General features: G+C 41.2%; 1 protein-coding gene and 1 long non-coding RNA gene across 3 annotated transcripts in view; one reads left to right on the top strand and one right to left on the bottom strand.

Moving 5' to 3' along the window:
* The first annotated feature begins 6 nt into the window (after window positions 1–6).
* Window positions 7–22,381, top strand: part of LOC140463169 (uncharacterized) — a 26,932-nt gene continuing 4,557 nt past the window's right edge. The window contains exons 1-3 of one of the 2 annotated variants that reach the window (XR_011954623.1): window positions 7–78; window positions 3,683–3,841; window positions 16,843–16,957. This is a non-coding gene — a long non-coding RNA (uncharacterized lncRNA). Of the gene's footprint in view, window positions 79–156; window positions 387–3,682; window positions 3,842–16,842; window positions 16,958–22,381 lie in introns of those variants that run through there. The other variant, XR_011954622.1, reaches the window with a different exon arrangement.
* Window positions 20,847–22,381, bottom strand: part of mmp9 (matrix metallopeptidase 9) — a 13,885-nt gene continuing 12,350 nt past the window's right edge. Inside the window, exon 13 of the mRNA XM_072556946.1 lies at window positions 20,847–22,348. Coding sequence (XP_072413047.1) covers window positions 22,242–22,348 — 107 coding nt within the window. The 3' untranslated portion in view covers window positions 20,847–22,241. The remainder of the gene's footprint in view (window positions 22,349–22,381) is intronic.

Here is a 22,381-nt window from a genome sequence, read left to right as displayed (position 1 = left end):
GACGGGGGAAGCTCAGAGACAAGGGCCGACAACGCAGAAAAATCTTAGAGACATAGTGGCTCCCAGCCATTTCGGCCTGTAGGTGGGATTGGACCGGTGACTGGTGTAATCTGACAGGGAATTGGGCGCACTTGTTCCCGCCATGAGCGGAAGTGGACGGGGGTTTTGTTGGTGAAATGGTCGCGGAGTGTAAAAAACACTGACGTTCGGCGCCTCTGACGTCACGGCGTCGTGTGCGTCTGACGTCAGAGAGATTACCAGGAGTTCTCTGAGTTGTGAAGCTGACCATCCTTTACTTGTTGTGGGAGGGTCTTAATATCCTCAAATGCTCACCATTGTGTTGAGGAGGTCCTCATGTGTTTGTAGTTTTCTGTGGGCCAAGCCAGGTAACACCTGCTGCAAAATGTCAGGGTCATTATTAAGCCCAATATCTGGAAGTTTATCAACAACTAACTCTCTGCAGTAGTGTAACTTTTTAGAGTTAAGAATGCAGTTGGGTGGTGAATATTTTCAATCAACCTGTTCAGACGTTATGATGCATGCATGGTATGGGTGGAAATTGTAGCCATTCCAGATGAAGGGCTTATGCCCAAAACATTGACATGCCCAATGAAAAGCTTATGCCCAAAATGTCGACATTCCTGATGTAGAGCTTATGGCTGAAACGTCGGCTCTCCTTCAACTCGGATGCTGCCTGAGCTGCTATGCTTTTACAGCGCCATTCCTTTTGACTCTTGACTCTCCAACATCTGCAGTCCTCACTTTATCATTGAAATTGTAGCCAGGCTATGTAGCTTAGCAGAGGAACATCATCACGGCACCACAAAACCCTCTAACACACATTAAGTTACACTTTCATAACAGGTGTGGACTTCAATCTGTATCTTCTGGCCTAGAGGTAGGGTCAGTACAGTTGCATCATCCTGGCAGGACTTTAAGACTAGGTTTAGATATTTTCTACTTCAACCTGTTCAGAGATGATTTTACATACCTCTGGAGCAGGTAGGATAGAACATAAAACAGTACAGCACAGAACAGGCCCTTCAGCCCACGATGTTGTGCCGACCATTGATCCTCATGTATGCACCCTCAAATTTCTGTGACCATATGCATGTCCAGTAGTCTCTTAAATGACCCCAATGACCTTGCTTCCACAACTGCTGCTGGCAACGCATTCCATGCTCTCACAACTCTCTGTGTAAAGAACCCGCCTCTGACATCCCCTCTATACTTTCCTCCAACCAGCTTAAAACTATGACCCCTCGTGTTAGTCATTTCTGCCCTGGAAAATAGTCTTTGGCTGTCGACTCTATCTATGCCTCTCATTATACTGTATACCTCAATTAGGTCCTCTCCTCCTCCTTTTCTCCAATGAAAAAAGGCCAAGCTCAGTCAACCTCTCTTCATAAGATAAGCCCTCCAGTCCAGGCAGCATCCTGGTAAACCTCCTCTGAACCCTCTCCAAAGCATCCACATCTTTCTTATAATAGGGCGACCAGAATTGGACGCAGTATTCCAAGTGCAGTCTAACCAAAGTTTTATAGAGCTGCAACAAGATCTCACGACTCTTAAACTCAATCCCCCTATTAATGAAAGCCAAAACACCATATGCTTTCTTAACAACCCTGTCCACTTGGGCGGCCATTTTAAGGGATCTATGTATCTGCACACCAAGATCCCTCTATTCTTCCACACTGCCAAGAATCCTATCCTTAATCCTATACTCAGCTTTCAAATTCGACCTTCCAAAATGCATCACCTCGAATTTATCCAGGTTGAACTCCATCTGCCACCTCTCAGCCCATCTCTGCATCCTGTCAATGTCCCGTTGCAGCCTACAACAGCTCTCTATACTGTCAACGACACCTCCAATCTTTGTGTCGTCTGCAAACTTGCTGACCCATTCTACAATCCCCTCTTCCAAGTCATTAATAAAAATTACAAACAGTAGAGGCCCAAGGACAGAGCCCTGTGGAACACCACTCACCGCAGACTTCCACGCAGAATATTTTCCTTCTACTACCACTCGCTGTCTTCTGTTGGTCAAGCCAAGCTCCTGGCTCAGAGGTAGGGACTGCCTGAACTGCTGTGCTTTTCCAGCACCACTCTAATCTAAACTCTGGCTTCCAGCATCTACAGTCATTGTTTTTACTCAGAGGTAGGGGCATTAATATTACTGCAAAAATGCCCCTAGTCTGGATTATATGCACATTTAGATTGCGGTTATATTGTATTATGACAGATGCTGACGGAGAATGCCTTATGTCACTTCACAGATCACAACATTTTTTTTTCTAGTAACTAAGTTGACCAATTAAATACTTTACCAGTACCAGAATTTAAAGAAGATGTGTCAACCATGTTTCTGAATAAACACAAGTATCAGTTTGTTATCAAAACAAAATTACTTAATAAAGGTTAGCAAGGTTAGATCTCACGGAATAAAGGAAGAACTAGCCATTTGGATACAGAACTGGCTCAAAGGTAGAAGACAAAGGGTGGTGGTGGAGGGTTGTTTTTCAGACTGGAGGCCTGTGACCAGTGGAGTGCCACAAGGATCGGTGCTGGGCCCTCTACTTTTTGTCATTTACATAAATGATTTTGATGCGAGCATAAGAGGGTACAGTTATTAAGTTTGCAGATGACACCAAAATTGGAGGTGTAGTGGACAGCGAAGAAGGTTACCTCAGACTACAACAGGATCTTGACCAGATGGGCCAATGGGCTGAGAAGTGACAGATGAAATTTAATTCAGATAAATGCGAGGTGCTGCATTTTGGAAAAGCAGGTGGTACGTGTATGGAATGAGCTGCCAGAGGATGTGGTGGAGGCTGGTACAATTGCAACATTTAAGAGGCATTTGGATGAGTACATGAATAGGAAGGGTTTGGAGGGATATGGGCTGGGTGCTGGCAGGTGGGACTAGATTGGGTTGGGATATCTGGTCGGCATGGACGGGTTGGACTATAGGGTCTCTTTCCATGCTGTACATCTCTATGACTCTATGTAGCAATTGATTAACATACACTGGCAATAATGTGGAAGTATAAGTCCTTCTCTCTGTAAATAGCCTCAAAACACACAAACACCCAGTCTACAGGAAAAGTGATTAAAACATGTTTGTCTGCAAAGAGTCATTTTCAAAAAGTCTATTTGTTTAGTGAGTAAGACAAAAGAATGGTCCAGCGTCTGTTCCATTGACATGTGTGGTCAAGTGATGAATTATGGTTGTTCCTGAAGTCTTGCAATTGCAGCTTGCAGAGGAAATGCAATCTTCAGAAGGTCTGAGGAAAGACAATTTGAATAGAATCCTTACAGTGTGGAAACACGACCTTTGGCCCAACAAGTCCACACCAACCCTCCAAAGAGTAACCCACCCAGACCTATTCCCCTACTATATATTTACCCCAGAGTAATACACATAACCTGCACATCCCTGAACACTATGGGCAATTTAGCATGGCCAATGCACCTAATCCACGCAGAGACCCAGGGAGAATATGCAAACTCCACACAGACAGTTGCCTGTGGCTTGAATTAAACCCAGGTCCCTGGTGTTGTGAGGTAACAATGCTAACCACTAAGCCACCGTGCTGCAATGTTGACTCTGATTTCTCTCCACAGATGCTGCCAGACCTGCTTAGCTTTTCCAGTAATTTTTGAATTTGTTTCTGTTTTACAGCACCTGCACCGTATTTGGTTTTTTTCTTCAGAATTTCTTTCAATCAATCTTTCAAAAGAACAAATATGTTTCACCCTGAATGTAGCCCGTAGGTCTTCATTTCAGAAATGATGGAAATCAGAGAAGAAAACAGTCCCAGCAGGGTTTACAACGAAGCAAGTAGGTGTCACCAGACATGTGATTTACAGAAAACCTTGTTTAAATTTGAACTCCATTGCAGAACAATCGCTTCTTTGCTATTGAAAGATGCAGTTGTGACCAGAAAGGAGGTGTTCAGTCAGCAACCAGCAGAATGTGCTCAGGCTGTCTGCTAATGATGATCCTCTTGAGCTGTTGCAGCTGGTCACAAAAGCTTGCTGAGTTTAGTCTGCTTGGCCATACACCAAAATGAATAAGATCAGTGTACTGACCATCATCAAACTCAAGTTGGATAATCTCCATTTGTAAGTCTAGAGGGATACATTTGTTCTGAGCAGGATTTGGAAGTCTGCTAGGAGCAGAGATGGTCACCTGTTGTAATTTGTAATATTTCTCAAAATCATACCCATAGATTTTCACAAGTTGTTGTTGTAATTATGGCAGTGCATGTTTGAGTGGTTTTTGATGGTGCTATTCCAATGGTTTATGATGAGTATCAACAATGAAATGCAAATAATTATTGTAGAATCACTGTGACCTTTTTCCAAGTATATCTCAAATAAGATGGAAAAATGATGATCTGTGCAGTTGTGCCAATGTCAAACTTGGCACTTAGCATACAAAAACATATGGAGGTCTGATAAAATGTGTAATAAAACAAAGAATTGTGGATGATCGAGATCTGAAACAAACATTAAAATAAATTGATAGAGGAACTTAGTAGGTCTGGCAAATCTGTGGAGTGAAAACAGAATTGACATGTCAAGCCACGTGTGCCGAGTTTCAATCGCTGGACTCAAAACATTAATTTGTTTTCTCTCCACAAATGCTGAGTTTCTACATCAATTTCTGTTTATGTTTGTTTCTGGTAACATCTGTGATTTGGAGAGAGAAAACTGACTTAATAGTTTAAATCTCTTCCTTGGAGCACACATATGTTGTCCATTCTTTTTGGGATATAATAGTTGAATGGAGGTAAAGGCTTTTCTGACAGTATACGTGTTGTGAGCACGTGTACTGTCTAACTAAGCTATAAAGTTACACATAACTCTTGGATTTTGATGGCCTGCCTAAGCATTGAGAGTTTGAAAATGTCTTTGAGTTGTTCCTTGATTGGCTGTTCTACATATGCTGCCCTTCAGCTTTCTCCGATCACTTGGAATTTTTGCACATTTTTACCAAAATTCCTCTTTCGGAACGTCATTTATACTTGTCATGAAATGCCATACAAGACGAGACAATCTATGTCTCATACAAGATTGGACTTTTACTGACCCCAGTTACAGCTCTAGTAATTGTTGTAGAGTCGACCCATAGATGCTGCAGTGCTGCTATGATTGATTCAAACTTGTGTCTTTCTTCAAACAGTGCATCAATTAGTGTAACTTCAGTTTTATTCAGAAGTGCCTTTCAGAAAGATTTAACATGTGTCGAGGCAATGACCAGTTCCATCAGCCTGTCAGCTACGTCAGCTTTGGTGAAGTCACATTCCGTACCATTACATCAACATTTGCCCATGAACTGATTGTTCATTTTAACTGGGTGTTTGTAACCGGTGGATTCTGAAGTTGACTCTGACCTTAAGTTAACTTCTAGGACTTGGAAAATCTTCCCTGGATGTTTACAGTCCTCCCAGCATTTGAAATATTGGAGGGCTTATTTCTTCTCAGTTCCTCATTTCCCAAAGTGATTAGAAGTTTGATAATCTTTATCCATATCTTTTGATTTCTGAAATAAAGTTTCAATCTTTCTTTAAATATGGAATTCCAAAGAATATCAATGCAGTATGAGTCCGTGTTCAGAAGTTTGCTTTCCATCCTTTCTGCGCTACTTTTTGCTCTTAAAAATTGTCAAGAAAAAAAGGTGTATGTTTTGAAGGATAATCCTTTTTTTTTGTTTTGTGTTGCCTTCTCTCTTTGTTTCTCTCCTTGCTGCCTTAGAAATGCATGCTTTCTTTCCTTTATTACTGTCTTTATATGTTTGGATTTGTAGCAGGCCTGTGCCTGTATGTGGATCTTGCCCCAAAAGAGTGAGTAGTGACATTGCATGCACTAAATTTGCACCATTTCAGAGAGGTAAGGTGTTGGAATCAATGCAAGACCTTTTTGGTTATTAATGTTTTATTTTTCAGTGTGTTACTCCTGTGTTTTACTATATTTCAATCTAGGAACACTTTCAATGGTCCTATTTTTAAAAAAAAGAATCAGATCAGCCTTGGCCTCTTTAAAAGGCCTCTTTTACTATAAATTCTGTGTTCTCTGATCCTGCCCCAGTAGCTACATGACGAAGGAGCAGTGCTCCAAAAGCTTGTACTTCCAAATAAACCTGTTGGACCATAACCTGGTGTGAGATTTTTAGTGTTTAAAAGAGAGAGAATGTACTCACAAATTGTTTCTTCCTCTGTTGTAGGAGTAGTGTTCAGTCTCGGTCATTAATTGTAAATTCAGCTCTGAACTCAGGCAGGATTGCGTGGTTTTTCAGAAAAGAACTTTTCATGAATGCCATTACAGCCCTTGATAACAACTTGCAGTGCCCACCTTCAAATGTATTCTTATGGTCACCATCTTATAGAACCCGCTTGCTACCACCAAGATGTGCTGCTGCTTTTATGTATCTAAGCCAATATAACATATACCCAGAAACAGTCAAGTTTGCATTGCATCAGCATTTATTAACAATCACTTGTGTACACTAATATGATGTCTCAGAATTACAGTCTGGGGTTCTGCTTAATTAGATTACAGTTACATTATATACACAGTTGACTGCTTGACTAACAGTTTGGCTGGCCTCTGACAGACTGTATATATAAAGTATTATATAGGCCTTCTATACTAATTGTGATATGATATAGTTGTCTTAGGGTACTAAGATATGTGCAGTAATAATTAGGAACCCACCTCCATTTTGTAAGCTTTTTCTTCCCTGACCGTTCAACAAACCTTTGTCAAGGAAATCCTGGCAGTGCCAGCTGATTACAGTATGGTATATTGTACATTCCTGAAGAAGGGTTTATGCCCGAAACGTCGATTCTCCTGCTCCTTTGATGCTGCCTGACCTGCTGCACTTTTCCGGCAACACATTTTTCAGCGACAATATGGTATATCAATGAGCATCCAGCAAGTCAGTGAATGGCAGGAACAGTGGTCTCATTATCTAACTAATGAGTTGTATGAATAAAGAAGTGAAGCAATAACAGAAGAAAATGAAATGAATTTAGCGCTAGACGTTTAGAATCAAAGAATCGTACAGTATTTTTCATCCAGAATTCGTACAGGAGAGGCCTTTTGAGTCTGTACCTCCAAAAATACATCACATCAATATAGTCCCACTTTCCTGTGCTTGAATGTTAAGACACTTCAAGTGCTCATTCAAGTACTTTTAAAAGTTTCTGAGGTTATCCACCTAACTACCTGCCCAGGCAAAGCATTCTAGATGCTGACCACCTTCTGGGTGAAAATGTTTATCCTCAAATCCCCTCTAAATGTCCTGTCTTTCACTTTAAAAGTACACCCTTGGTTACTTGTCTTTCAACAAAATGATAAGCTGTTTTATATCCAACCTGTTCATGTCCCTCATAATCTGATATAACAGAGGTCCCAGCACTGTCCCTGTGGAAGATCACAGGTCACAGATTTCCAGGGAAGCACTCTTCCACAACTACCCTCTGTCTCCTTTGACCAAGCCAATTTTGTACCCGATTTGCCAACTTACCATGGATCCCACATGACTTAATCTTTTGGACCAGCTTACCATGAGGGACCTTGTCAAATGTTTTAATAAAGTCCACGGAGACAACACCCACTGCTCTACCCGCATCAGTCATCTTTGTCTCTTCCTCAGAAATCTCAATCAAATTTGTGAGACAAGATCGACCGCCAATAAATCCATGCTGACTATCCCCAATGGGTCCATTCTTTTCTAAATGTGGGTAAATAGTGTTAAATTTTATCTGCTGTTGATGTACCCATCGGACCAATGGTGATTGTGGAGCAGTAATACCACCATCTTGATTAATATTGCAAAGATGTGGGTTTAAATCTCCACAACAGCAGTTGGTAAAGTTTATTATATAATAAATGTGGAATAAAAGGCCCGTCTCAGTGATGTTGATCATTGGGATTAAAAGCTCAACTAGTTCACCAATATTCTGCACTGTCCTCCTTCCCAGGCTTACACATGACTTGAGATCCACATCAAAATGGTTAACTCTTAACTGCCATCTGTGCCTTGAAAATTGAGATGCTTGTGTAGCATATTTTTAGTGATTTGTTGAGTCATCGTGCGGCACAATTCATGATTAGATATGGCAGGACTACAGATCTTTAATTTGATCACATGGAATGAGATCAATAATAAGCTGTGCACGGTCAGGAAAGAGAGATCACATCCGGAGTGAAACACAACCTGAGTGAGGACGTTGTTCAGGGAATTTGGAAGCAGCGTGGGAATTTGGTACAGAGGAGGTTGTTCCTTTTGCTGGTTTTTTTTGGTTCATTGTTTGTAAGGTATTTTTACGTGATACATTGAAGCTCAGAATTGAGGACCCAGAACTAAAGGAAGTTTGAATCATGGGAAAACTGTGAGGTCATTGTGTGGTAATAGCCACTAATTTGACTATCTATTACAGGTTACTTTCAGATTGAAGGCAAATAGGGGAAATATTTACAGTTGCATACTAAAAGTCCCCCAATGTAAATCTTCTTATAATCAAATTAAGGTCTAAGAAAGTAAACTAGAGGTGCCAGGCAAAGCGATGTGTTGTAACTACACAATGTGGGAGCTGTTGGATGCTATTGTGGTTCATAGTGACTACATCTTCACTAAGTGTCAGTTGCTTGAGGAACTCCGGTTCAGAGTTGATGAGCTGGAGTCTGAGTTTCAAATACAGCGATACATCAGTGACAGAGAAAGTTAGCTGGACACTGTGTTTCAGGAGGTAGTTATAGCCCCATAGATTAACTAACTTGAATTTGGTCAGTGGTCAGGGACAGGACGGTGAAGATAATGCTGAAGGAACCTCAGCTCTTGAGCTTGTCAAACAGGTTTGAATTCTTTCTTCTTGTGCGGATGAGCGTGAGGGCTATAGAGGAGAATGAGCTAACTGACCATTGCAGCACGGTACAAAGTGCCTTCAAGAGGTGGGGGTTGGAGGAAAGAGAAATGTAGTTGTAATTGAGGATAGTGTAGCCATGGGAATAGACATTATTTTTTGGGGCTAGAATTGAGAATCCCAAAGGCCATGTTGCCTGTCTGGTGCCAAGGTTCAGGAAATCTTATCTGAGCTGCAGAGGAACTTAGCGTGGGAGGGGGAAGATCTAGTTCTTGTGGTCCACGTGGATACCAATAATATATATAGAAAGAGGAAGGAGGTTATGCTGAGGGAATATGAGCAGCTCGGGGCTAAATTAAAAAGCAAAAACAAAAAAGATAATAATCTCTGAATTGCTACCTCAGTTACAAGTTAATTGGCGCAAGGGCCCCACGGTGACTCAGTGGTTAGCACTGTTGCCTCACAGTGCCAGGGACCCTTGTTTGATTCCAGCCTTGGGTGACTATCTGTGTTGAGTTTGCACATTCTCCCCGTGTCTGTGTGGGTTTCCTCTCACAGTCCAAAGATGTGCAGATTAGGTGAATTGGTCATACTAAATTGCCCCATGGTGTTCAGGGGTGTGTAGGGTAGGTGCTTTAGTCAGGGGAAATGTAGAGTATTAAGGTAGGCAAATGGGTCTGGGTGGGATACTCTTTGGAGGGTCGGTGTGGATTTGTTGGGCCAAAGGGCCTGTTTCCAAATTGTAGAGATTCCATGTTTCAAAGATTAAATGAGGTAAATGTGTGGCTCAAAGATTTGGGTGGGAAAAATGGATTCAAATTCATAGGACATTGGCCATAATAGAGATGTACACCACTGAAACAGACCCTTCGGTACAACATGTCCATGCCAACCAGATATCCTAAACTAATCTAGTCTCATTTGCCAGCATTTGGCCCATTTCCTGCTAAATCCAACTGATCCATACACCCGTCCAGATGACTTTTAATTGTTGTAATTGTACCAGCTTCCACTAATTCCTCTGGCAAGAAAAAGTTGCCCCTTAAGTCCTTTTTAAATTCTTCCCCTCTCACCCCAAATCTATACCATCTAGTTCTGGACGTCCCCAACACATGGACAAAAACCTTGTCTATTTACCCTATCCATACCCCTCATAAATTTATAAATCTCTATAAGGCCACCCCTCAGCTTCTGACGCTGGGGAAGGAGCTGTTCGAATGGAATGGTTTCCACCTGAATCATGCTGGGACTAGTGCATATTTAGGGCTGTGGTTACGGCTTTATCCTAAACAATGACGGGGATGGGTATCATTGCAAGGAAAGAATTAAAGGGCAGGGTTGGGGGGGGGAAAGGATCCGCAGAGGTTATTAAAGTTTTCAGAACAAATAATAGGACAAAGAGTATGGAAAAGCTCAGGAATCTAACTTCAGGCACATGAGCTAGAATAGAATATCCTTTATCGTCACGTGTACTCAAGTACAGGAGTACAGTGAAAAGTTTACACTGTTACCTCACATGGTGCTATCTTAGGTACAAAGTACCTAGCTATAGATTGTAGATACAAAATAGAGAAATAAAGTATAAAGAAGGTAAAAAAAATTACATTACTTACAGTAATTCATAGTATAGGTTAGAAAGAAAGTTAAAAAGATAAGCCTGACAGGACCTCATAAGGCCCTGCAGCAGATCAGCGCAGGGGGCTTCCATGAGGCCTGACCAGTGTCACAAGCTGCTGTCTGCCCACACCATTCCCAAGTTCAACAAACGTCCCTGCCCCGCACCGTGCCTCCAGCCCACTGGCCCTCCCTGTCCCGCACCGTGTCTTCAGCCCACTGGTCCTCCCTGTCCCGCTCCGTACCTCCATCCCACTGGCCCTCCCTGTCCCGCACCGTGTCTTCAGCCCACTGGTCCTCCCTGTCCCGCTCCGTACCTCCATCCCGTAGGCCCTCCCTGCTCTGCTCCGTTCCTACAGCCCTTTGGCCCTGCCTGCCCCACTTTGTGCCTCTAGCCCACTGGCCCTCTCTGTCCCACTCCATGCCTCCAGCTCATTGGCCCTCTCTGTCCAGCTCCGTACCTCCAGCCCACTGGCCCTCCCTGCTCCGCTCCGTGCCTACAACCCGTTGGGCAGGTGGGCCCTCTCTATCCCACTCTGTGTCTCCATCCCACTGGCCCTCTCTGTCCCACTCCGTACTTCCATCCCACTGGCCCTCCCTGTCCCACTCCGTACCTCCATCCCACTGGCCCTCCCTGTCCCACTCCGTACCTCCATCCCACTGGCCCTCCCTGTCCCACTCCGTACCTCCATCCCACTGGCCCTCTCTGTCCCGCTCCGTGCCTTCAGCCCACTGGCCCTCTCTGTCCCACTCCGTACCTCCATCCCATAGGCCCTCCCTGCCCAGCTCCATGCCTCCAGCTGCTCTCCATCAGGGAAACATCAAAAAGTGGGAAAAAGAAGGAACAGGAAATAAACAGAAGGTGTGGAGGAGCCCCGGTTGGAGTATCCTACTCCACTGCCATCTTGACCGGAAAGCATGAAGATAAAGGGACAATGCAGGACTGAAAGTATTGGTCATAATGCATTGGTATATAAAACAAGGCAAATAAACCCGTATAAGCAGATTGAAATGAGTGGATATAATGTTGTGGGTATCACAGAGATGTGGCTGTAAGAGGTTCAGGGCTGGAAACTAAATATTCAACGATATTGGAAGGACAGACAAATGGACAAACAGGGAAGAGTTGCCTTTTTAGTAAGGAACAAAACTAAAGTAGATAGCAAGAACTGATCATAGAGTCTACTCCTGGCTTCAAAACTGCAGGCAAGCCCAATGTGGACAGAGAAAGTGCTTCAGAAATACCCTTCAAGGCCATTGGTGAAGTGTGGCATTGCCACAGACACCTGGGAATCAGTGGGCCAAGACTGCCCAAAGTGGAGGAGGAGCATCCTAGAAGGCGTCAGGCACCTCAAGACTTGCCTTCGGGAAAAAGCAGAAGCCAAATGAAAACAGCAAGAAGAGCACACTGCCACATTAATGTCCCACTCACCCCTTCCCATGACCACCTTCTGCTCCAAGTGTAACATAACCTGCAGTAGTTACATTGGTCTGTCTAGCCACCTATGGACCCATCTTGAGAGTGGAGGAGAGTCACCCTCATTTGCAAGGGATCACCAATGAATGAGAGTCAGAAGACGTAGCGAATCTGTCTGTGTGGTGTTGAGGAGCCACCGGGAAAAAACTCTGATGACAGTTATGTACAGGCCTCCTAGCAGTAGTCAGGATGAGGGGAAGAAAATAAATCAGAAGTTAAAAAAAGGATTGTAAGAAAGGTACTATTACAATAATTGTGAGGGACTCCAATATGTAGGAGAACTAGGAAAATCAGGTTAGTATCAGATCTTAAGGAAAAGAATTTGTGAAATGTTTTGGAGCAGCTTGTGGTAGAGCCCACATATGTGTATGAGGCAGACTTGATTTGGGAGCTTAAGGTGAAGGAACCCCGAAGGGCAGTGACCATAATATGATAGAATTCACCTGCAGTTTGAAAGAGAGAAGCTCGAATCAGATGTAACAGTATTGCAATTGAATAAAGGTAACTACAAAGGCATGAAGGAGAAGTTGGCCAGAGTTGATTGGAAGGGTAGCCTAGCGGGGAAGATGGTGGAGAAGCAATGACAGGGATTTCTTGGTTAATGTTGGAGGCTTGGCAGAAATTAATCCCATGGAAGAAGAAACATACTGAGGAGCAGTTGGGGATTGTAAGAAACAAAACTCACATATCAATAAATGTCAGTCCGAATCAAATTCTGAAGCAGTGAATTTTATTGATACGTGCTTGCAAGAACGGGTTTCTAATGAGTAGGCACCGCGATCTGAAGGTTACATTCTGATTTATGCAGTTCAGCTGCATCTCTCGGTCCTCCCCTTTCACCTCATTGTTGATTTTTACTGTAGCATGAGCTCTAGCTTCACTCAGCCTTTGTCTAGCTTCTCTCTGTCTCTGTTTACTTCTCCCATTACTCTAAGCCTGTCGCCCCTTACTCTTATATATCTCATTCCTTATATGTGACTATCCTGGCATAGTTTGCTGTCTTCGTGCGATCGTCCTGCCAAAATAAATTCCATCCGTTGGCCACATCCCTCCTGCAACTGGCACACTATTCTCCTGTTACTGGTACATCTTGCTCCACTGTTGCTCTGCCCTATTAGTCATAGATAATTCTACCTGTTTTCACTTCTCCTATTCTCCTATGTCTGGTACATCCTGCTCCACAATTGCTCTGCCTTATTAGTCATAGATAATTCTACCTGTTTTCGCTTCTCACTGTTTAGTATTTGCATGTGCAGCCTAATTTTATAATGCAAGCTTTTGCAGAAGCAACACCTATTCCCTTATTCTGCACAATTTTAACCCTATACCTTACAGGAAGAAGATGAAAGCTAGCTAGTAATATAAAAGAAGATTGCAAGGGTATAATTAGATATATAAACGTTAAGAGAGAGGCAAGAGTGGATATTGTAGTGCTGGAAATGAGGCTGGGCAAGTAGGGATAGGTAACAAAGAAATGGCAGAGGAACTGAATCGGTACTTTCCATCAGTCTTCATGGTGGAAGATTCTAATAGCATAGTAGAATTTCAAGACCGTCAAGGGTGCAGAGGTGAGTGTGATGATCATCACTAAGCAGAAGGCGCTAAGACACTGATATATTTTTGATGAGTAAGGGATCAAGAGTTACAGGGAAAAGGCAGGGGAATGGTATTAAGAACATAGCAGCCGTTATCAAATGGTGGTCCAGATTTGATCAGCCGAATCGTCCTAATTCTGTCACTCCATCTTAGGGTCTTTTAATATGGTGTCAACAATATGATGCTTCCACTTTTTATTATGCATATACCCTGTGTGGTAGGTTCGCACAATTGGCTCCTCAGTTATAAGACAGATTTCAGTACCAATCAGATCTCCTCAGATACTGAAAAATTCCAAACATGCATGCAGCAAGACATGAACAACAGTCAGGCTGATATGTGATGTGGCAGACAGAATGGAGATCCTAGGACCCTCACCCATTTCTCTAACTTTCTACTGATGCAACAGGATGAGTTCTAAAGTACCACTGAGTACTGTGCTTCTCAAGAACAGATACAAAGACAAGATTTTTAATAAGTCTGTTTGGCAAAGAGTAAATGTTTATTTTTCAAAATCCAGAATGTATTCACAACACCACCCACTCAGATGCTTGTGCAAGACGCACATACAAAAGAAGGAAAATTATTGCAAAAGAGGTGCATTATGCAAGCTGGAAACTGCCCTATCTTTTTGATACCACTGTTGCCAGCATGTGGTTTGGGTAGGTGACTCCCACCAATCCTCCTTTCTCTCTGCTGAGTCTAGGACCTGTCTAATTATCAGTGATGGAGAATAGACCACTGGTATGTCTAAACCTGTCTTGCATAGATGGTTACACATTATCCTGCGACTGTAAAGTCTGAGAAAAACAGCCATTGAAGCTTTAGAACCAGCACAAATTTGTTTTCAGATATCACAGTTCTTTATAGTTTTCTCTAACTAGCTAGTTATGTTGTTAAGCTCTCTCAGAATATTATATGTTTCGATGATAATATTCTTTGATGTATGACAATAATGTGGAGTAAAATAGCAGGACCCTTTAAGAACATTGATATATCGAGGCATCTTGGGGAGCATGTCCATAGCTCCCTGAAAGTGGCAACATAAGTGAATAAGATTGTACAGAAGGCATAAAACATGCCTACCTTCATTAGTCTATGAATTGAACATAAAGGTTGGCAAGTCATGTTGCAGCTACGTTAAAGTTTAGTAAGGCCATGTTTGGAGTATTGTATGCAGTTTTGGTCACCACATTAAGGAAGGGTGTGAAGGCTTTGGAGAGGGTACAAAAGAGGTTTGCCAGGATGCTACCTGGATTGGCTACAAGGAGAGGTTGGACAAACTTGCATTGTTTTCCCAAAAGCATTGGAGCTGAGGGGCGACCTAACAGAAGTATATAAAATTATGAGAGGCATGGAAAGGGTGGATAGTCGGAGACATTTTCCCAGGTTGAAAATGTCAAATACTAGGGAGTATAGGTAAGTAAGTAAGTAAGTCACAAGAGAAAAAGGTAAATACTGTTCTGTAGTGATTTACAGCTTTTAAAGTTTTAAGTTCTCTTAAAGTATTGCTGTAAATGTCTGTACACTTCAGTTTGATGCCTTTTTACTGAATAAAATGGTGACTTTCCATCTTTTTTGAAAACATTTCCACTTTTTGCAATCAAGTTAGAGTTTTCCTATTTCTTCACAGCTCAAAGCAAAGTGCACTTTCTTCTATACAAATTTTCAAATAAATTTCTCTGACTGTGACCTTTTGTTAATGTACATCCAAAAACAGTTTAATTACTCAAATCTCATCCTTTCACATTTCTTCTGAGTATTCTTCTCCCTCTAGACTCTTTCTCCAATTTTTTCTAAACTTGCTCTTTCGCATCTTAGATTCAGAGGTCTTCCCAGTACTAGCCTGTCACCAGCTCTTGACTTGTGTCTGCTGGAGCCTACTAGCAAAGGCAATCATGCTCATTTTTAACAGGTAAAACTTTTCTTTTTTATTTTTCTTGCCTTCCTTTCTGGTCTTTACACAGATTTTGTAAAGTTCTTCCTTCTTGCCCTTAGAGATATCTCCCTTTATTTCTGAAGCTTTCCTGCAGATTCCTCCTTTGCCCTTTTCTCATTCTGTAGCCCCTCTTGTTCACCCAGTGCCTCTTCCCAGCTTCTTGATGAAATTTTCTCTTTAGAGTGCTGAACTTAACCTGTTGCTGTTCCCACGACTGCTTTTGTGTTTGAGCTGCTGACTGTGTCTTCTTTAAGCAATATGCTCTTAAAATGGTACACTTACTTTTTCACCCCCCCCCTCCCCAAAAAATGTTTCTTCTTTCCTCTAGGTCAAGTTGATTCTGGCTGCTCATCGCTGTTAATCGTATCATATTTTCAGATACTACCATGGCCACTTCTGGCATTCTGTTTTGGGTAGTTTACAGGCATCAATCCTTGTTTCTCTATGCTGAGTCTAAGGCTTGTGTAACCAACATTAGAAGAGGATAGACCTTTGTTCAGTCTAACAGAAAGGGGCACTTGTCATAAATAAGAAGGCAGTTTGTTATACAAGAGCAATAGATACATTTTCAATTATTAGTCAGGCTGAATTACTAAAGGTTTTCAGGTTATGTTCAAAGTTAAAAATCACACAACACCAGGTTATAGTCCAGCAGGTTTAATTGGAAGCACTCTAGCTTTCGGAGCGATGCTCCTTCATCAGGTGATTCAATCACCTGATGAAGGAGCGTCACTCCGAAAGCTAATGTGCTTCCAATTAAACCTGTTGGACTATAACCTGGTGTTGTGTGATTTTTAACTTTGTACACCCCAGTCCAATACCGGGTACTCCAAATCAGGTTATGTTCAGAAGACATTTGTTCTCTCAACTAATCATGCAGAACTCAGATATCTCCATCTAGAGAACTGTTAAATTTCCAACCAGTTAGATGGAACTCAATGTAATGTGTACATTAACTACTTCAGTTCCATTACCTTATAAACTGAACCATTGCAGGGATGAATTTCTTTTGGCCCACTGAGGAAATGTGTTTTACAAGTTTTTGATGGCAACTTTGTCAGGGTTTACTCCTTGCAACAGCAGATCTCTGGCTTTATCCAACTGAGGTGCAGTTCCACCCCTGTAGTGAACATTTGACTTGGTTCTTCAAATCAATCAGTAACTGACTCACGGTTAGTGGATTCTAGACTGGGTTTTTGTTTTGCTGGGTATGATCTCTTCAGTCTGTGGTCTCATTGTGACCCATCCTGACTGAGAACTATGGTTGCTTTCCCAAAAGTTCTTAACAAATCATCAATACTTGCTTTCTGTGAAAATTCTGTTGTTCTGATTTCTTTTGACAGTGACAAAATTCCAGCATTCAGAGTGAGAAGACAAAGCTTGGTTGGTTGATTGTTCACAAAGCCTTCACAACATTCTACTGCTTACACTAAGATGTTCAACTAATAACAAGTCCAGGTTTGTTGCAGTAATTTTCTAATCCCTTCTAATCCCATTCCTGGAGGGTAAAACCGATATGTCTGCAAAAAGTGACTTTCTACTTAGATGAAGGGATAGTCAACCATACTTGATAGCTCTACTTGTTAAGTCTCTCCCTGTTTGAAACACATAACAAGTGGGATCTTCACACAGGACTTTGCCAGACAGTCATTGAATATACATCTACAATTTGTTTATTCTCAACAGCAGTCCTATTTGGAAAACAAAACAAAATGTAATTTGGAATTAAAAGTAACAAGTATCTACAAGTACATTGAAATTCTGATCCATCATCACAAAATAGGATCCAAGGAATATAATTTCAATTTCCACTCTAGTGGTTGAGCATATTTTTTTAATTGCTAGTAAGGTCAGCATTTGCTGCCTTCTCTTAATTGCACTTGAATTAAGTGACTTGCCAAGCTACTTCTGAGGGCTGTGGCTCTGGAGCCATGTTTAGGCCAGTCCATAGGAAGATGGCAGATTAATTTTCTTGATTGGTATTAGTGAAGCTAATGGGTTTTTCCTTACCGCAGTGATAATTTCATGTCACCATTACCTTCAATTCCAGATTTATTAATTGAATTCCAATTCTGCTGGTTCCTCTGATGTGATTGGAATCCCTACCTCAGAATATGGACCTGAGCTTCTGGATTACTAGTGCAGTAATATTACCATTCCACCACTATGTCACCACATAGTCTATCCTGTGGAATGCTATAATGCCAGAGCACAGATTCCCAAATACTATTTGAAGAAGAGCAGGGATGTTGGGTGGAATCTTATAGAGACCTGATTGATATGGAGTCTGGTGAAATTTGTGGCAGAATCGATCAAGCAGGCAGCAACTCCCCTTTCAATTCTCGGGAGCAACCCTTTGCATCTTTTATGCTTTCGTAGGAGGCTTAGCGTTTTTCTCACTGGGCAATGGCAAGTAGCCAAATTAAGGGGAATTATAAGTTGTTAAACATTCTATTAACTACTCAACTTCCCTCACTAATGTTCATCATCCTATCTTACAAAACACACTGAACAAGCTTGACATTGAGTATTGTGTCCAGTTCTGATCACCCTGTTATAGGAAGGATATTATTAAACTGGAGAGAGTTCAGAATTGATTTACCAGAATGTTACCAGGAATGGAGGGTTTGAGATATGAAAATAGACTGGAAAGGCTGGGATATTTTTCACTGGAGTGTAGGAGGTTGAGGGGTGACCTTATTGAGGTTTATAAAATCATCAGGCGTATAGGTAAGGTGGATGACAAAGGTCTTTTCCCTAGGCTGGGATAGTTCAAAACTAGGGAGAATATTTTTAAGGTGAGAGGAGAAAAATTGAAAACCTACATGAGGGCTGACAGTTTTAAGAGGAGTGGTTCACGTGTGAAATGAACTGCCATAGAAATTGGTGGATGCTGGTACAGTTACAATGTTTAAAAGACATTTGGATAATTTCATGAAGGAAAGGTTTGGAGGTATATGGGCCAAACGCAGACAGATGTGACTAGTTTAGTTTAATTGGTATGGACTAGTTGGACTGAAAGGTCTGTTTCCATGCTGTATGATTCAATGAATATGACTTTAGCTTGCCACTGCAAGGAGCCTCTGTGTTGATCAACAACAAACAGCATGGGGCACTGCTACACCACCGTTTTGATGAGGCAGGTGCTGGAAGCTGTAGCCAGGAAGAAAAGTTTCAATAAGGTGAAATTTGTCATTATGATTTGGTTAGACTTCAGTTAAGGGCATGATGAGAATACAATCATTCACAACAACTCAATTTGTTAAAGTAATATGGTGTTCATTGTGAGATGTAGGTGTCTGTGGCAAGGACAGCATTTGTTGACCATCACAAATTGTCCTTGAACTAAATTGTTTGCAAGACCATTCCAGAGGACAGATGAGAGTCAAACGATTTGTTGTGGATCTGGAGTTGTAGGCCAGAGTGGTAGGGATGGCAGATTTCCTCCCCTAAATGGGATTAACGAACCATAAAGATTTTGATGTATCAATCAATGTTAGTTTCACAATCACCATTATTGAGACTGGCTTTTTAATTTTTGGATTCTAATGATTCAATTTAAAATCCACCATTACAGAATTTGAACTGCTATCCCCTAAGCACCTCTGGAATATTAGCCTAATGGTATTACAAAGTTCACAAATGAACAAACATTCTGTCTGAGGGATGGTGAGATAAGTCTGTCAGGTCAGCAGTGAGATGAAGGAGTTGGATGTGAAGATAAGTGGTAAGATTATTCCCCACAGTGTTCACAGGAAAGGAACTTTGACATGTAAATTGGATGGGGCATTTGGAATGTTGCTCATAATGAACCAGTGCCTTCATGAGGCTTTTGGAGAACACCAAGAGACGCACAGATGATAGCTCTAACCTGGAGTGTGGAAAAACAAAAAGACAATTGAGAAGTCATGGAAGGTTGGAATGTGAACTGGGAGGGCTGGTTTCCTGATATTGGTGAAGTGAAAGGAGGATTGACAATGGAAGAGGTGTGAGGTAGGGAGGTAAAGAGGGAAAAAGAGCGAAAGTGAAAATCAAATAATGTGTTTGGGTTTGGAGCAGCAGTCAAAATGTACACTCATATTCACTGAGACAGAACTCAAGTTATAGACCTGCTTACATAAATGTTGATACATTAAAAAATATTATAGTATGCAGAAAATATGATATAGTTGATAATGGGAAAGAAGATTGAATGAGCTTCTAGTCTAGAAACCTGATCACTCCCATTTCTCTGTTCTACTTCCATAGCTTTATAAATTTGTGGCCCCAAGGTCCCATCTAATTTCTTTCTGAAAGCATTGATTGGCTCTGTTTGCACCATCCCTATAGAAGCGAGCTCCATCGCATCACCACTCACTGAATGAAACTTTTTACCTGTATTCATTCCACTTTAGGAGAATGAGAGGCGATCTTATTGAAACCTATAAGGTTTTTCAGGTACTGACAAGATACATGCAGAGAGATTATTTTGCCTTGTTGGGGAATTGAGGACCACAGAGCGTAATCTCAGAGTAAGGGGTCACCCAATTTAAGCCAGAGATGAGGAGGAATTTCTTTTCTCAGAGGATAGTAAATCTGTGGAATTTGTTACTGCAGAGGACAGTGGAGATTCGATCGTTAAGTATATTCAAGGCTGAGCTAGACATATTTTTAATCAGTAAGGGAATCAAGGGTTATAGGGTAAAGACAGGAAAGTGGATCTGAGGATTATTTGATCAGTTATGATCTCACTGTATGGTGGAGCAGCCATGGTGAATGGCCAATTCTTGTTCCTACACCTTTTGATCTTATGGTCTTACATTGACCCCCAGTCCACCTCACCACAACTGCATCCCTGGCATTAAATGGGTGTCTCATTGCCCTTGTATCTCCAGCTAATAAGAACAATCTTTCTTTGTTTATATCATTTAAATCTGTTCACCCTGCAAATTGTGTTCATCTGTATCAAATCTTCCCTCCGTCTCCTGTGATCCATGGAGAACAGCCCCAGCATCTTTGAATTAATCTTGAAGCTAAACCTTATCTTTCTTAGATCCATTCTGATAATTCTGCTCTGCATCCCCTCGAGGCCCCTCACATCCTTCCTAAAATGTGGTGAATATTACACCTGGGATTTTCTGCTGGAGGTGAAGACAAAGCTTCAAACAAATCTATCCAAATAACAATCTCTAAAGATCTGTCATCTGACCTGGTTCCTTCCATTGGCACTTTTGCAGTCTTATTAGCCAGGAAGGCTGATGTACTAATGATATTTAATGTGGCTCAGGTAGGAGGGTCAGTTTTGCAGGAAAGCACTAATGTGACCAATATGCACCACAGTTCACACATAATCATCAAGAAAACCACATTATGAGATGCAACAAGCAGTTTATTAGAAGTTAAGCATTCAAACTGAAAATAATTTATATCAATTACAATGTTTAAACTTTAAATTAATTAATATAAAAATGCATTGGAAATGTTGAGTGGAAATTCTTTTGCATACCAAGAGATGTTATACTCAGTATGGCAAGAGAAACTCCAAACCAACTATGCATAAAATATCAGCACCATTTGAATATAATAACTAAATCATCTCAATGGAAATATGGGTATTTTAATAACACTATTGTGGTAAAGCAAAGCTACATTATTAACTCCAGAAACAATAAATGAAAAGTCTTATTTTGTAATGTCCTGATTATGGTAAGATGGTAATCAGTGATGAGAGACCAATATCAAAATGTTCACATTTTCCAATCTAATAGTCAATGCAATTTGTACAAAGGCCTCTTCTCAAGTTCACTGCAATCATGGCAAAGCAGTGATTATCAAGCTATTCTGATAGCCGATGTTACAATGTGTTTGCCTGCTATTTGGTAGCATAATCAGCAGGAGTGACAATGGTTGTTAACACACAATGAAGCATCAGTGAGATACACAAACAGCATGATCGACATTACAATGCAACTGTCCATTATACAATGCAACTGTCCATTATACCGATCAACGGCTGGACTCTACATCGCTAAACATCCTAGGAAAATCTATCCAAAAACTGTTCCCAAGTAGAAAAAATAAACATAGAAATTAGAATAAATAATTAATCTTGTATATGATATAAACATTATCTGTACTCGCAGTAAACAATACAAATAACAGTTGTCATTGGGACACCGCCTTTCGCACGATCTTTAAAAAAAGACACATTTGAGTCTTCTTCACTCTGTTGTGGTCAATCTTATTACAGCTGATAGTGGAATAAGCAAATGTGTTCCAGTGACACGTGGAGCACACCCTCCTTTATGTCTCGTATGGATTTGCATCTGCTTCACATTTATGCCTTACACAGAATGTCGTGCTTTAACATTAGTTGCAAGTAGAATGAATATAACAAATCAAGTTCCAGACTTAGATTGTCCAGCAGGCATTTTGACTCAGCCTGAGTGAAAATTCATGCAATCAAAGCTGTTAATATATTCATCTCTTATAAGTGATGAATTTTAAAAAATACTGTTGGTTGTTGTCTAATCCTTTAATCAGTTGCAGAGTGAAGGTAACTGGGTTTTATAATTTCACCCTTTCTCCTTGGCAAAGTATTTTGCACAGATGTTTTATCCTTCAAGAACAAACCCAGTAACATGGAAAGCAAATGTAAACTGAAGGATTACACTGTGATCCTAGAACGTGACAGAATAATGTAAACACAATATATTAAACAACAATCTTCCTCGAGATAATGCTGCTCCTGAGGTTGAAAGTTTTATTCTTTACAATTCAGAATGTTACTTTTGATGAAGCCGACAAAAGTGACCCGATAATACATGTCCATTTTCCAGAAGTATTTATCTCGCAGGAAGTAGGTGTTCACTGAAGAGAATGGATTGGAAAGTTGATAAATTA

This window comes from Chiloscyllium punctatum, chromosome 37 (genome assembly GCF_047496795.1).
Source record: "Chiloscyllium punctatum isolate Juve2018m chromosome 37, sChiPun1.3, whole genome shotgun sequence".
NCBI classification, from domain to species: Eukaryota; Metazoa; Chordata; class Chondrichthyes; order Orectolobiformes; family Hemiscylliidae; genus Chiloscyllium; species Chiloscyllium punctatum.
The sequence above is the reverse complement of the archived record's forward strand: the minus strand, read 5'-3'. Positions and strand labels throughout refer to the sequence as shown.